General features: G+C 53.3%; 1 protein-coding gene across 1 annotated transcript in view; it reads left to right on the forward strand.

Moving 5' to 3' along the window:
- Positions 1-12847: 12847 nt before the first annotated feature.
- Positions 12848-16251, forward strand: part of PLEKHM2 (pleckstrin homology and RUN domain containing M2) — a 37690-nt gene continuing 34286 nt past the window's right edge. The window contains exon 1 of the mRNA XM_055332893.1: positions 12848-13115. Within this exon, the coding sequence (XP_055188868.1) occupies positions 13056-13115 (60 nt within the window). The 5' untranslated portion in view covers positions 12848-13055. The remainder of the gene's footprint in view (positions 13116-16251) is intronic.

A 16251-nucleotide genomic window follows, 5' to 3' on the forward strand; every position in this document is an offset into this window, starting at 1 on the left:
CTTGTTTGATCAATTTCTTTCAAGTTGAGATGGTTTCTTTGTCCTTGTCCATCCCATCACCCCCCCCCCCGCCGCCCCTCTAAATGACTGGTACCCAGACGCCGTGATGTGTAGCCATCCGCCGGGACCTCCCAAGAAATGGGCATGTCCAGGCCATGACATTTGGCTTCCAGGTGAGCCCTGAGGGGCACGGCTGCGTGCCTGTGACCGAGACGCGGGTCCGATCGCGTGGGCAGCCAATGCACAGTAACAGACATAAACATTGTGACAGGGTGTCGTGGTTAGACCGGCCTCTGGAGCCAGGTCACTTTGTCACTTACTGGCCATGTGACCTTGGGGGAGTCCCTATTTGTGTCTCCATCTCCTCGTCTACAAAAACGAGGACCATCTGGATGGTTGTAGGGATCAAACAAGTTAATACAGGTGAAGTGCTTAGCACAGCACCTGGCACCATACTAAGTGCTCATTAGACACAAGCCACAATGTGTCATTGTGTCACATAAAGGATCGGAGAGTGCTGAATGCAATTTCTAGAAGTTGGCCAATCCCAACAGTCCGATGGGCTCCGCCCACTCAGGGCCTGGGCTGCCAGGGCTCCGCTTCAACACGTGGCTTCCAAGGTAGCCTTGGCCACCAGCATCCTGCTGACCTCCAGGAGGAGGGAACGAGGGCTGTTCACGGAAGCTTTTCTCCCAGGCCTGGAAGCGGTGCCGTCTGTCCCTGGCTGGGTGCGGCGTGCAGGGAGGCTGTGCACCTAAGCTACCCTGGTGCCCAGGTGAGTGGTGCACAGGTGTCCCCTGGCGGCTCTTCAACCTCCCCTTACACGGCCCCCGGCCCCTGCGAGGAGGTGGCCCTGTGTCCCGTCCCGGCGCTCAGCCGACCCCAGTCCAGAGTCCCCCACGATGCCCTGTCTTCCTTCAGGCCTGGATTGTGGCTCCTTATGGTCTAGGAAACTGCACTCGAGAGAAGTTCTGTGCTCCCCGCCCCGAACACAGTGTTGACTCAGGGACAGAATAACCGCAATAGCAAATCCCATTCAGAAAAGAGAAGAGGGAAATGCAACCACCCGCGAAGGGGTTGGGAAGTTCCTCTGCTTCTAATGACCTCCTGTGGCAGGGACTCCCTTATCTGTTGTCCACGGCCCCACCTGAAGCAGGCTCCGTCGGCCTTCCTAAGGGGTTAGGCAGCTCTCCGCTTGCCGCTGGCCCAGGCCTGGGACTGGGGTTGTCTAAAGCCTCAGAAAAGTCCCTGGCTTTTGAACTCTGGATCTGTAGTTTCTTTGGCAAAACAATTTACTCAGTAACACTTAAGGGGCTTCTGATTATTTGCTGCAGTCAATCCTGCACTGCCAGGGACCACACTCGAGTTCTCTCATGTACACAATCCCCAAGCATGATTCACTGCTTTCTCACTGCCAGTCTGTTCTCCGTGGCATTGAGAGTTAATCTGAAATAGATTCGAATGAGAAAAACTTAATATTCTTTTTTTATTTTTTGCCACAGGGCTGGGTCTTGCTGGGCCTTGGTATTCAAAGCCTATTTCAAACTTAGCTCTTACTATCTGAAGCCCAGAACAAGGAAATTTACTGGAACAATCCTAAATTCAAGACCCCAAATGTCTTGGCGCCATTCCTTTTCCATTCTGCTTGCAACAAGCCAGTTCTTTCATAAATAAACTTGGTTCTTTCTCATAATGTAAAAGTCAACACACCCACCAGACCTTTCCAACCCTCCCTTGGAGACCTGAGCTTCAGGGTCAACCATCCAAGGTGCCACCAAAGAGGTTTACCAGGTGTTTCACCCTCTGAACAATAAGCACCTCCATTTTTCTAGCCTCCCTATATCCGTATCCTCCTTGACCATCAAGACAGGGCCTCTTTTAGGGTTTTTTTTTTTTTAATTTTTATTTATTTATGATAGTCACACAGAATGAGAGAGAGAGGCAGAGACATAGGCAGAGGGAGAAGCAGGCTCCATGCACCGGGAGCCCGACGTGGGATTCGATCCCGGGTCTCCAGGATCGCGCCCTGGGCCAAAGGCAGGCGCCAAACCGCTGCGCCACTCAGGGATCCCCTCTTTTAGGGTTTTATGGTGAATAAAAGTAGTACCAATTTTGGTATGGAGAGAGGCTAACTGCTGGAAGGTACCCACCTCAAATACCAGTAGCTTAACACAACAGAACCTCATTTCTCCTTGACAGCCCACACTGAGTTCAAGTCCCTGGAGGTAGGAAGACTCTTGACACTATCATTCAGGAAACTGGCTTCGAGCAGCTCTGCCCTTTCCACCTGGCCTCCAAGTTTGGCCTGGCCTTAAACATTCAACTGGAAAATAATGGAAGAGAGGATCAAGCTCAAGTGGTTTTTATAGGTGGGACCAGGAAATGGAACACATCGCTTCCCACACAAAATCAACGAAAACCACAGTAACTGGCCACAGCTAGCTGAAAGGGAGGCTGAGAAATGTAGACCAGCTCTGTGCCCAGTAAGAAGACATCAACTAACCCAGCTTTTGTCTCAAAAAGAATATCCACTTTTTTTTTTAAGATTTATTTATTTATTTATGATAGGCATAGAGAGAGAGGCAGAGACACAGGCAGAGGGAGAAGCAAGCTCCATGCAGGGAGCCCGACGTGGGACTCGATCCCGGGACTCCAGGATCGCGCCCTGGGCCAAAGGCAGGCGCTAAACCGCTGAGCCCTCCAGGGATCCCCTCTTTTTTTTTTAAGATTTTATTTATTCATGAGGGACACGAGAGAGGCAGCGACACTGGCAGAGAGAGAAGCAGGCTCCATGCAGGGAGCCCGATGTGGGACTCGATCCGGGGTGGGACTTGATCTGGGTCTCCAGGATCACACCCTGGGCTGAAGGCAGTGCTAAACCGCTGAGCCACCCTGGCTGCCCGAATATCCACTTTCTAATGTCTGGTGGGGACACAGGAGCCTTGTCTTGAGTCACAGATTGAGACCCCCTCATTCTGAACTGAGAATCAATTTCTTGCTGAGGGTATCAGGACAATCTCTTATCTATCCTAAAGCTTGGAAATGTGTGTTTAAACTTTTTTTTTTTTTAATTTAAGTGACTTGGCCACCTGGGTGGCTCAGTCTGTTAAGTGTCTGACTCTCAACTTCTGCTCAGGTCATGATCTCATGGGTGGTGGGCTTGGAGCCCCATGTTGGGCTCTGTGTTCAGCAGGAAGTCCGCTTCTCTCCTCCCCCTCCCTCTGCCCCTCCCAGCACACTGTCTCTGTCTCTCTCTAAAATAAATACGTCTTGAAAAAAATTGTGACTTACAATCAACCATTTTGAAATTAATGAGTAACTTGGAAACACCTTAGGTGTTGGCCAACGTGGAATCATTGCTATGTGAGTGATTTGTATTGTGGGGCCTTCACCTGAGAAGATTTCAATGTACCTGGAACGTACCTGGGAAGCTGGTGTATATAGGGAGTTCCTTAGACATATCCCCCCTTGTTCTGTTAGGGTTCCTTGCCTATCTAAAAAGAGTGATGAGAACAGGTGCTCCTGAGTGGCTCAATCAGTTAAGACTCTGGGTTTCAGCTCGTGATCTCTGGGTGATGGGATCAAGCCCCATGTTGGGCTCCATACCCAGCACCAAGTCTGTTTCCCTCTCCCTCCACCCCTCCCTCTGCTTGCATTCTCTCTCTCTCTCTCTCTCTCTCCTCTCTCTCTAAAATAAATAAAATCTTAAAAAAAAAAAAAGAAACAAGTGGGGACACCTGGGTGGCTCAGTTGGAAGAGCCTATGGCTCTTGATCTTAGGGTTGTGGGTTCAAGTCCCACGTTGGGTACAGAGATCACTTAAAAAAAGGTATCAGGGAAGTAAATGCATTGGGGGTTTATGACAGGAATCTATGGCTTGGAGGAGGAAAATATAAGGAAAGAGCAAGATATTCATTTAAAAGTAGAAATACAGGGGTGCCTGGGGGCTAAGTCTGTTAAGTGTCTGCTTTCAGCTCAGGTCATGATCCTGGGGTCCTGGGATTGAGCCCTGCATGGGGCCCCCTGCTCAGCGGGGAGTCTGCTTCTCCCTCTCCCTTTGCTGCTCCCCCGACTTGTGTTCTCTCTCTCTCAAATAAATTTAAAAAAAAGATTTTATTTATTCATGAAAGACACACAGAGAGAGGCAGAGACACAGGCAGAGGGAGAAGCAGGCTCCATGCAGGGAGCCCAGTGTGGGACTCCATCCCAGGCCCAAGGCAGATGCTCAACCGCTGGGCCACCCAAGCATCCCAATAAAATATTTTAAAAAGTAGATTTATTTGTTTATTTGAGGAGGGGAGGGGCAGAGGGAGAGAGGGAATCCTCAAGTGGAGTCTATCAGGGGCTCAGTCCCAGGACCCTAAGAGCCGAAATTAAGCGTCAGCCACTCAACCCACGGAGCCACCGGGCACCCCTGCCCGCATTCTGTTCCTTAGCACAGCAGCCAGCATGATTCTGTTAAAGCGGAGCACACGTCTCCTTAAAACCCTTCAGTGGGTCCCCATCCCACTTGGCGTAAAAGCAGAAGTCCTCTGGACGCGTGCGAGGCCCCTGCTCACCTGGCTGCCTTCCCCTCCTGCTCCTCTTGGGCCACCCTCCCTCCCAGGCTCACCTGCTCCCTCCCACTCCAGGCCCTTTGAATTGCTTATTTCCTTCCTCCCACACCTTCGTGCCTTTGTCTCCCTTCCTTCAGGTCTTCACACAGATAGCACCTCCGCAAAGGCCTTCCCCTGGTCTTGATCTGAAATTCAAGCTGCCGCCCCCTTCTAGTCACTTCCATTCATTCCTCTCCACCACGCTAACCACTGCCCAGCCTACCTGCATTTCACTGCTGTTGACTGTCTTCCCCTCCCTTTAGAATGCAAGCCCTGGGGGGGGGGGGCTGTGCCTGTCCCTCCCACTGCTCTACACCGAGTGCCTAGAACTGTGCTGGTGCGTAGTAGTCGCTGCGCTGAGTCAATAAATCTACGAGCACCATTATGCTGCTTCAGTTTCTCATCTCAAAGGGCCCCACGGCTTGTACTGTACGTGGAGGGACATAGCAGAACCGTGTCTGAGGCCCAGTGAGGCCACTGAGGTCAGCTTGCAGGTTTAGGGATTCTGGCCTAGGATGACTGCTGAGTCTAAGTTTAGATTTTTTTTCTAGGGACACCTGGGTGGCTCAGCGGTTGAGCATCTGCCTTTGGCCCAGGGCGTGATCCTGGGGTCCCAGGATCGAGTCCCACGTCCGGCTCCCTGCATGGTGCCTGCTTCTCCCTCTGCCTATGTCTCTGCCTCTCTCTCTCTCTCTCTCTCTGGGTCTCTCATAAATAAATAAAATCTTTTTTAAAAAAAGTAGATTTTTTTACAAAGACTTTATTGATTCATGAGAGACCCAGAGAGAGAGGCAGAGACACAGGCAGAGGGAGAAGTAGGCTCCCTGCGGGGATCCTGATGTAAGACTCGATCCCGGAACCCCGGGATCCCACCCTGAGCTGAAGGCAGACACTCAACCACTGAGCCACCCAGGTGTCCCGAGATTAAAGTAGATTTTAAAATACAGATGACATTCTGGGGTTAGTAAGTTTGCGGCTTCCATGCGAAGTAGTACTTTCTATTATACACACATATGCCACTAATTTGGGATATTGGCAAACAGCATCCCTCAGCTAATGGTTGTATGGGCTTTGACTATTCTTCCTCATCCTTTACCTTCTAGAATGGAAAAGCCCAAATCGGATGTAAAGAGAGGCAGCTTCTATTGGGTCCTAGTTCTCTCCCATCCTTTTACTTCTACGGCCAGCTATAAAGATTTTCTGCATCCCAATTGGATTAAAAATTAATCAGAAGATATGGATTCAACAAACATTGAAAAATCATGTGCCAGACACTGAATTGGTGCTGCGAAGACATTCCATGAACTGCGCATATTTCCAGGGAGCCTACCCTATAGCAGTCTCTTTGAAGAGTGACAACAAACAGCATGACAGGTAGTAATAAATTCAAAACAAAAATTTAGTAGATTTGCACGTTGGAAAGGACTAGAGGCTACTTAATGTTGAGCAAGCAAGGAGAAAGTTCTTCTGAGAAGCTAACATTTAAACCAAGACCTAACTGACAAGAAGGGTCCTCCCAGGTGAGGATTTGGGTTATATTATGTTAGGCTAGATGGAGGGAAAAAGAGGCCAAAATTTTCAATAATTTGTTACAAATGAACTTTTTTTTTTTTAAGATTTTATTTATTTGACAGAGAGAGAACACAAGCAGGCAGAGGGAGAAGCAGGCCCTCTGCTGAGCAAGAAGCCCGATGTGGGGCTCCATGCGGGGCTCCATGTGGGGCTCTATTCCAGGGCCCTGGGATCATGACCTGAGCCAAAGGCAGATGCTTAACCACCCGAGCCACCCGGGCACCGCTACAAAACAAGTTTTTTATCTTGATTATGTTACAGCCCAAGACAAGGGTTCCTGGTCGATGGGCGGCTCTCCTCTCTGCAGTGATGCAGGAAGCCACGCTCTTCACATCTTGTAAGTCAGACATCCCCTTTGCTTCATCATACCTGGTGGAAGAAGAAACAGCGTGGAGAAGGAGTACCCACTTGCTCAGGAGCCCAGCCCAGAACTGGGTCACTTTATTTCTATTTACGTTCCGTTAGAGGGAACTTGCTGATATACCCAGGCCTACCACAAAGGAGGCCGGGAGATGTCATCGAGCGCTGTGCCCGGCTATAATGCTGTCACTGTGAGGAGGGCAGATGTTGGTGAACAGCTGCCGCCACACTAGGGCCTTTGCCACACGAGGGGAGAGTGTCCTAGCAAAGGCCCTCAGATGTGACCACGCCAGCGTGTTTGAGAAATGGAAGGTTGGCAGGTGCTGGCACACACCGGGACTAGGAGAGGAGTCAGGGAGAAAGGCTGGATCAGATCAGCTAAGGCCTTGGAGGCCAGAGAAGAGTCTGGATGTCATCCAGACGCTGTGACGTGTCAGAGGCTTTTAAACTCAGAGGTTGAACAACTTCCCAATTTTCACCAACCCATCTTGCTGACTGGATAGTCATGAGGAAGGAACTGGATGTTCAACATATTTTTTTACATTTTTAAAATTATTTTTTTAAAGTAATCTCTATACCCAGTGTGGGGCTCTAACTCACAACCATGTGATCAAGAGTCACACACTCTTCTTTTTTTTTTTTTCTTTTTTTTTCTTTTTTTTTAATTTTTATTTATTTATGATAGTCACACACAGAGAGAGAGAGGCAGAGACACAGGCAGAGGGAGAAGCAGGCTCCATGCACCGGGAGCCCGACGTGGGATTCGATCCCGGGTCTCCAGGATCGCGCCCTGGGCCAAAGGCAGGCGCCAAACCGCTGCGCCACCCAGGGATCCCCACACACTCTTCTGACTGAGCCAGTCCAGGTGCCCCTGGATGTTCAACATTTTATTTATTTATTTTTAAAAAAATTTTTTATTGATTTATGATAGTCACACACACACAGAGAGGCAGAGACATAGGCAGAGGGAGAAGCAGGCTCCATGTACCGGGAGCCCGACGTGGGACTCGATCCTGGGTCTCCAGGATTGCACCCTGGGCCAAAGGCAGGCGCCAAACCGCTGCACCACCCAGGGATCCCTTAAAATAAAATCGCTTAGGCACAGCTGGCTGGTTTCATCAGTGGAGTGTGAGACTCTTGATCTTGGAGTTGTGAGTTCAAGCCCCACCTTGGATGTGGAGATTACCAAAAAAATGTTTTAACTAATAATAAAAAGGGTACCTGGGTGGCTCAATCAGTTGAGCATCTACCTTTGATTCAGGTCATGATCCAGGGGTCCTGGGATCGGGCCCCAGCTCAGGCTCCCTGCTCAGTGGGGGAGTCTGCTTCTCCCTCTCCGTCCCCTGCTCATGTTCTCTTTCTCGCTCACTCTCTCTCTCAGATAAATAAATAAAATCTTTAAAAAATAATAATTGATGTACAACCAGCTCCTTTTTTTGTTGTTGTTGTTAAGGATTTTATTTATTTATTCATGAGAGACAAACAGAAAGAGGCAGAGACACAGGCAGAGGGAGAAGGAGGCTCCCTGAGAGGAGCACAATGCAGGACTCGATCCCAGGACCCTGGGATCACTACCTGGGCCGAAGGCAGCCATCAACTACGGAGCCATCCAGGTGCCCCTGTTTTTTAAATGACCCGGTCCAGGGGCAGCCCAGGTGGTTCAGCGGTTTGGTGCCACCTTCAGTCCAGGGCCTGATCCTGGGGACCCGGGGTCGAGTCCCACGTCGGGCTCCCTGCATGGAGCCTGCTTCTCCCTCTGCCTGTGTCTCTGCCTCTCTCTCTCTCTCTCTCTCTCTCTCTGTGTGTGTCTCTCATGAATAAATAAATAAAATCTTAAAAAAAATAAAAATAAATGACTGGGTCCGATGACCTTTTAAGCATATGGCAGGGTAAAGCTGCCAGACTTTTCCCCTACCCTTTTCCTCTCTGAGGCAGCACACAACTTTGGAAAGAAGAGTAAAGAAGACCCGGTGGCCAGGTCTGTGGACTCTCTAGGATGTGCCTTCCTACCAACTCAACCCTCGCCCGATGGGAGTTGGGCAGTGGGAGACGGAGGTCGTGACCATATTTAAAGGAAGAGGGGATCCCTGGGTGGCTCAGCAGTTTGGTGCCTGCCTTTGGCCCAGGGCGTGACCCTGGAGTCCCGGGATCGAGTCCCACACCAGGTTCCCTGCATGGAGCCTGCTTCTCTGTCTGCCTTTGTCTCTGCCTCTCTCTTTCCCTCTCTGTGTGTCTCTCATGAATAAATAAATAAAATCTTTAAAAAAAAAAAAAGGAGGAAAAAGTCATTTTTGCTGTGGCACTGATTTGGAAACTAAGACAGTGATTTGCCCGAGGCCTTAGCATGAGTCAACTGAAGCTTTTGACTCCTGATGCCTCAGAGTCTCATGCACTTTCCACATGATCAGCAGTCTTGTGCAATACATGGACGAGCTTCAGTGGCTTCCTATAACAGGCCCGACAGGCATCCTGGGGCTTTTTAATTTTGTTTGTTTCTGCGCTGCCTTTCTTTTTCTTTTCTCCTTAAGTAATCTCTGCACTCAACCTGGATGTCGAACTCACCACCTCAAAGTCTACAGTCACGTGCTCTCCTGACTGTGCCAGCCAGGTGCTCCCTGGGTTGCCTTGGTTTTGACAGGCAAGGATGAATTGCACATTTGAGCTCTGGGCGTGGGGAATTATCTGCATGTGAACACACACTCGGCCCCTCCTGTTGCCTGCAAGAAGTCTTACGGGACTAAAATGTGCCTCACTTCCCCCACCCACTTATCCAGGCAAACCTGAGGCAGGAAGACCCTATGTTCCTCCTGAATGTTGTAAAAAGTTGAATGGGACCATCATCCCCCGACATGTGAAGATGAAAACAGTATGGCAGGGGATCCCTGGGTGGCTCAGCCTGAGGCCCAGGGCATGATCCTGGAGTCCTGGGATCAAGTCCCCCGTCGGGCTCCCTGCATGGAGCCTGCTTCTCCCTCTCCTGTGTCTCTGCCTCTCTCTGTGTGTGTCTCTCATGAATAAATAACTAAATCTTTAAAAAAAAAAAAGAAAAGAAAAGAAAAGAAAGCAAGCAAGCAAGCAAGCAAGCAGTATGGCAGGCACGCCACCACCTTACATCACAGGTATGTAGCCAAGCAATGATACATCAGTTGAAGCCGTCAGGTGCCCAAGCCATGAGTAGTCATTTATGGGAAGGTGGCACCCAGCAGAAGATGCCGCCCAGAAGATGTCTTACTGTTTAACAGCAAAGAAGAATCACAAAGCTTGTGGGTTCCACTCTGGGCTGAATGGACTCTCATGAGCCAGAGTTGCATGTGACAGGTCAGGGCCTGTAGGCACCCTGGTCCAGGTGCAAGGGGAAGCAGGTGCCGCGGAGCTATCAGACTGGTCGTTCAAGCAGCTTACCTCTGCCTTGCCACAAACACCTTTGGACACGTGACTATTTCTTTCCTCATTCGAGGTAACCCGTCCTCTGTTCTCAGCCTTCCCCCTACCTGCCCAGCGACTGCAGCCTCTTCCCCACCTGTCACCTACCCTAGCCCGGCTCCACGAGGCTGTTCTCTCTTATTTTCCTGAATTCCGTACTAATAAGAAATGCTCTCAGTTTAGAGACTTTGCTTCTTTTCCTAAAGGGTTAGTTAGGTCAAAGCCCCTGTGGAGTCACCTGCTACAATAGTACGAAGAAATGTAAAGGGATCTTTGACTCAGGTTACAAATGGCTTCTATCATCTGTACAGGACCTGTCGTGTGACAATATATGACACAAATGTATGTAAAGCACTGAGTTCAGCGCATGGCACATAGTCAGTACTCAGCACTTACCACCATCATCATCGTTAGTGTTGAGAATTCTTGACCTAGATCCTGAAGTGGCGATAGAATGCGGTTTCTCAGGTTGTCCTCTTTCCTCTTCTTGGCACATAATTTGGTCCCCCTTATCCAGCCGCATAAAAACAAAACAATGGGTGCCCGGCTGGCTCAGTTGGTGGAGTATGCAACTCTTGATCTTGGGGTTTTAAGTTGGGAACCCATGTTGGGGGGGTGTATTTTATTTAAAAATAAAATTGTAAGCAAATAAATTTTTTTTAATTTTATTTATTTATGATAGTCATCACAGAGAGAGAGAGAGAGAGAGAGAGAGAGGCAGAGACACAGGCAGAGGGAGAAGCAGGCTCCATGCAGGGAGCCCGACATGGAATTCGATCCTGGGTCTCCAGGATCGCGCCCCGGGCCAAAGGCAGGCGCCAAACCGCTGCACCACCCAGGGATCCCTCTTTTTTTAATTTTTTTTTTAAAATTTTATTTGTAAGCAAATAAATAACTACCACCATCTTGGGTCTCTCCTGGGGAAACTGAAGGATGGAGCGGAATCTTTTGGTTGTCTATGGGGTGGGGTGGGGTCTGTGTAGGATAGGCTGTAGAATCAGCGTTTCATTACGGTGCTGAGATGACCAGGTCTGGGAGGCTGAGGGACGGGTAGGTGAGCAGAGAGGACGGAAAATAGGGAGCTGAAGTTGAGAAGTGGGGTGTCTTAAGAAAAAAAAAGAGTACTGATCATTCCTCAGTATATACAAATATCAGATCATCATGCTGTGCCCCTGAAACTAACGTTATCTGTCAATTGTATGTCCATTTCATAATGTGAAAAAAATGAATCTATACTGACTTTTATTTTTTTTTTTCAGGTAAGATTTATTTAATGTGATGGGTGTGCTTGCCTGTTCACTATACTGACTTTTAAAAAAAAAGTGTAGGTGATCCCTGGGTGGCTCAGGGTTTCGCGCCTGCCTTTGACCCAGGGCCCGATCCTGGAGTCCTGGGATGGAGTCCCACATTCGGCTCCCGGTGCATGGAGCCTGCTTCTCCCTCTGCCTGTGTCTCTGCCTCTCTCTCTCTCTCTATGTCTATCACAAATAAGTAAATAAATAAGTAAATAAGTAAATAAGTAAATAAATAAATAAATAAATAAATAAATAAATGTATGTTAAAAAAAAAAAAAAAAGAAGAAGAGGGACTAGCAGATGCATTAGGATCTATTTATTTGGGGACCAAATTAGCTAAGTGAGCCAGGCAGGAGACTGAAAACTCTTCCCACACAGGTGGCTCTCGGGGAATTTGGAGAGGGGGGCGCATGGGGTTCAGGGCTGAGCAAGTTGGGGCCCCCCGGAGTGGTCCGACCCGCCGCTGAGCAGCTGGGACGTGGGCACCAACCAGAGAGGGTGCGATGTTAGGAAGCGCAGAGGGTGTGTTTGGGGGGGCGGGGAGGAGCCCCAGGGAAATGGCCTGAAAGTTTAGGACTGGGGCGGGGAGGGCCGGCTTCCCTGGGTGGGGAGGCCGCAGGGCTGGGGTGTCTGGGGAGGTGGGTCGGGGCGCCTGGTCCCTGGGGGTCGCTGGGGGTCCCTGGGGCGGGGGGCGGTGTCGTGCAGGGCCCCGGGCCCGGGGAGGGGGGGTCGGTGCGGGAGCGCGCGGAGGGCTCGGGTAGCGGTGGGGCGGGCGGGGCGCCGGCAGGTCCCCGCGGGCGGGGGGGGGGGGGAGGGGAGGGAGGGGGCTGGGCGTCCCGGGGGGGGGGGAGGGGGAGGGAGGGGGCTGGGCGGTCCCGGGGGGGGGGCTGGGCGGTCCCGGGGGGGGGGGTGAGGGAGGGGGCTGGGCGGTCCCGGGGGGGGGAGGAGGGAGGGGGCTGGGCGGTCCCGGGGGGGGGGGGCTGGGCGGTCCCGGGGGGGGGGTGAGGGAGGGGGCTGGGCGGTCCCGGAGGGGGGAGGAGGGAGGGGGCTGGGCGGCCCCGGGGGGGGGGGAGGAGGGAGGGGGCTGGGCGGTCCCGGGGGGGGGGGGGAGGAGGGAGGGGGCTGGGCGGTGGGGGGGGGGGAGGAGGGAGGGGGCTGGTCGGTCCCGGGGGGGGGGGGGGGAGGAGGGAGGGGGCTGGTCGGTCCCGGGGGGGGGTGGGAGGAGGGAGGGGGCTGGGCGGTCCCGGGGGGGGGGAGGGAGGGGGCTGGGCGGTCCCGGGGGGGGGGGTGGCGGAGGGAGGGGGCTGGGCGGTCCGGGGTGGGGGGGGGAGGAGGGAGGGGGCTGGGCGGTCCCGGGGGGGGGGGGAGGGAGGGGGCTGGGCGGTCCCGGGGGGGGGAGGGAGGGGGCTGGGCGGTCCCGGGGGGGAGGGAGGGGGCTGGTCGGTCCGGGGGGGGGAGGAGGGAGGGGGCTGGGCGGTCCCGGGGGGGGGGGGGGGAGGAGGGAGGGGGCTGGGCGGTCCCGGGGCGCCCCCGCCCGCCCGCCCGGGCGCCGCCCCGCCTGACATCAGTTCCTGCCGCCGCCGCCGCCGCCGCCGCCGCCGCGCAGCCCGCGGCCTCCTCCCCGCCCGCCGCGCTCGGGAGCCGCCGGGCCGCGGCGGAGCGAGGGGCCGGGCGAGGCGAGGGCCGGGCGGCGGGCGCCGGGCCCCGCGGCCGGCACGACGGAGCCCCCGCACGGCCGGCGGCAGCGGTTGGCGGCGGCCCCGGGGCCCCGGCGCGGGAAGCGGCGGCGGCGGGGCGGCGGCGGCGGCGCCATGGAGCCGCGGGAGGTGAAGGACCGCATCCTGGAGAACATCTCGCTGTCGGTGAAGAAGGTGAGCGCGGCCGCGGCCCCGAGGCCCGCCCCAAGCCCCCCGGGGTCCCGGGGTCCCGGGGTCCCGGAGCTGGGGGACACCCCGTTTTGCCCCTCGGCGACCCCGGGGCTGGGGGACGCCCCATCCTGCCCCTTGGTGACCCCGAAGCTGGGGGGCGCACCCCGCCCCGCCCCTCGGCGACCCCGGGGCTGGGGGGACACCCCGTCCTGCCGCTTAGTGACCCCGGGGCTCGGGGACACCCCGTCCTGCCCCTCGGTGACCCCGGGGCTGGGGGACACCCCGTCCTGCCCCTCGGCGACCCCGGGGCTGGGGGACACCCCGTCCTGCCCGTCGGTGACCCCGGGACTCAGGGATACCCCGTCCTACCCCTCGGCGACCCCGGGGCTGGGGGGACACCCCGTCCTGCCGCTTAGTGACCCCGGGGCTCGGGGACACCCCATCCTGCCCCTCGGTGACCCCGGGGCTCGGGGACACCCCATCCTGCCCCTCGGTGACCCCGGGGCTCGGGGACACCCCATCCTGCCCCTCGGTGACCCCGGGGCTCAGGACACCCCGCCCCGCCCCCCCGGGGGTCCCCAGGACTGAAGGGAGGGGACATCCCGCCCTCCCCCTCGGTGACCCCGGGGGGATGCGAGCAGCGGGGCGGCCCACGAGAGCGCCGTGGCCTCCGAACTGTTAGTGAGGCCCGAGGTCCAGGTCAGCATCCCCGGAGCGCCCTGGGGCGTCACTCCGCGGGGCCTCGCCCCTCGCCCCCCACAACCGCCTCCCGGGGCCAGCACCTTGGGGCGCCTGCCGGTTCGGGGTGACGCCGCCTCTGGCCCCGGAAAGTTCCCAGCGTAGTCCTGCTGCTCAGGGATGGCGCTGGGAATGGGTGCGTTTGGGCGCTTTGACCGAGAACCCCAGGTGCCCGAGGGCTGTAGTTTGGGTGCTGCTGACCCACGGGACTTGGTGGCACACACACGCCCCGCTGCGTGGGGCTCCTTGCAGGAGGCATCACTGCCCCAATTCCAGGTAGAAAAACTACGACCTATTAAGGGTATGTCACTGTCCGTGAGAAAGTCAGCGTTATCTGGAAGAGGGTCCTATTTTCTCTCTCTTTTTTAAAGATTTTATTTATTTATTCATGAGAGACAGAGAGAGAGGCAGAGACACAGGCAGAGGGAGAAGCAGGCTCCCTGCGGGGAGCCGGAAGGGGACTCCGTCCCAGGACCCCGGGATCTGAGCAGAAGGCGGAGGCTCACTGAGCCCCCCAGGCCTCCTGGGTCCTATTCTCTTAAAACCAAACCAGAACTGGAAAATAATTTGAGGAACATGGTTGGATTTTTTTTTTTCTCCCTAATTTGAGATCCTGGCTCACCCTGATCGTCTCAGAAATGGGGAATGATTTAGAGGGGGGAAAAACGGTCATCAGATTATTTTAATTCAATAAACCAAAATGAAGAGAACCCATTCAATCAACTGTTATATTTAAATAGCCCCCCCCCACACACACACACAGACACTTAAATTCCTCAAAAGTAGCATAGGCTAGCAATTTTACCTTTCATTGATATCAATGTGGCTTAAAAGAAAAGTAGATCCGTAAAGGATCTTACTGAAATGTCCTCCTAAAAGCACATCTAAAGGTAACATTGCAGACATGGGACAAAAGTTTTGTTTATTCACTTTTCCTGAGCTTTGCTAATGCAACTGAGGCATGGTTTTTGCTTACTCAAGGAGTCCAGGATTAAGCAAATACTTTGTCAAAAAGCAATAATAGATCTTTCATAATGGAAGAGAAAGGAAGACAGCTGACCCTTCTCATCTGATCTGGGCCGATGATGGCTTCAGGTAGGCCAAGCGCTTTGTCCCTGCAGTTCCAACAAATAAATGGAAAGTTCCGGTAGAAAGGGGCTAGACATGGATGCTGTCATTCGTGTAAGCATGAATCTTTTGAAGACAGAGGTTCATTCTGGGAATCAGGCTGCCGTTTATGAAGGAGTCGGATGTGCTTGTCAAGATTCTTGTAATCGTATGCGTTGGACAAGCACATTTTATTGAGCTGTAATGCTCGCCGGAAGACAGAAGTCCCACACTAGCAACTGGAAACCCAGCCCTGGGTGCATCACAGCCAAAGGCATGACGAGCAGCATGATTAAGAATATGGATTCTGGAGCGTGGCTGCCTGCCCTGCCAATTAGTGACCCTCTAATCTTAGGTAGGTGCCTTAAGCTCCCCATGCCTCATTTTTCTCATCTGTAAAAGCAGGGATAAAATTAGGGTTGTGAAAATTTAACAAGAGCATGTATAGAATGTTGAGCAGGGTGCTTGACCCCGTCTTAGGAAGTTGTTCTTCATCTGTCCAGGCCGCTATAACAAACTACCATGAACTGGATGGCTTATAAACAGCAGGTATTTACTTGTCACCGTTCTGAATGCTGGAAGTCTGAAAATAGGGTGCCAGCGTGGTTGGGTTCTGATGCGGGCCCTCTTCCGGTGGCAGACTGGGTCCTCAGGAGGGCGAAGCAGAAGGGAGCTCTCCTGGATCTCTTTTATTAGGGCATTAATCCCTAGCTGAGCGCTCCACCCTCATGACCTCAGCACCTCCCAAAGGCCCCACCTCCAAATGCCATCAGGACGGGTTAAGATTTCAGCCCATAAATTTACGGGGAGGGACACAGAAATTTAGTCTATAGCACAAGTGGTCAGCTTTTTGTTCGTGGGAGAGCCAGTTCCTCACTTCTACAAGGTTCTGAAGATGGCTAAGTGCCTCACCACCTAAGGCTTGTTATACAACATCATTTGGACTTGTTACCCGCTTTCTTTGTAGGCTGTGTTTCAGGGAGCTGTTTTATATTCCCGAATCATGAAGTGCATTTGGTTTTCTGAATCAGAGTATCTGCTCCTAATCGGAATCGGATCAGCTACAGCCACAGGCGTTGAGGGCTACCGGGCTTGGGGTCACATTTGTCCTTGAACACCAATCTCACCTAAATTTGTTATTTAGCTCCTTGAGGGTTGCTTTGCCTTATTTTTCTTTCATTCATCCTCCTGCTAGTGAAATGGTCTTGCTGATCCCTTTTAAGGATGTTGCCTGAAGAAAATGAGACGTGTATTTCTGCAAAAAAAGATCTGATCCATTGTGTATTACTGTGTT

Source organism: Nyctereutes procyonoides, unplaced genomic scaffold (genome assembly GCF_905146905.1).
Source record: "Nyctereutes procyonoides isolate TBG_1078 unplaced genomic scaffold, NYPRO_anot_genome, whole genome shotgun sequence".
Classification (NCBI taxonomy): domain Eukaryota; kingdom Metazoa; phylum Chordata; class Mammalia; order Carnivora; family Canidae; genus Nyctereutes; species Nyctereutes procyonoides.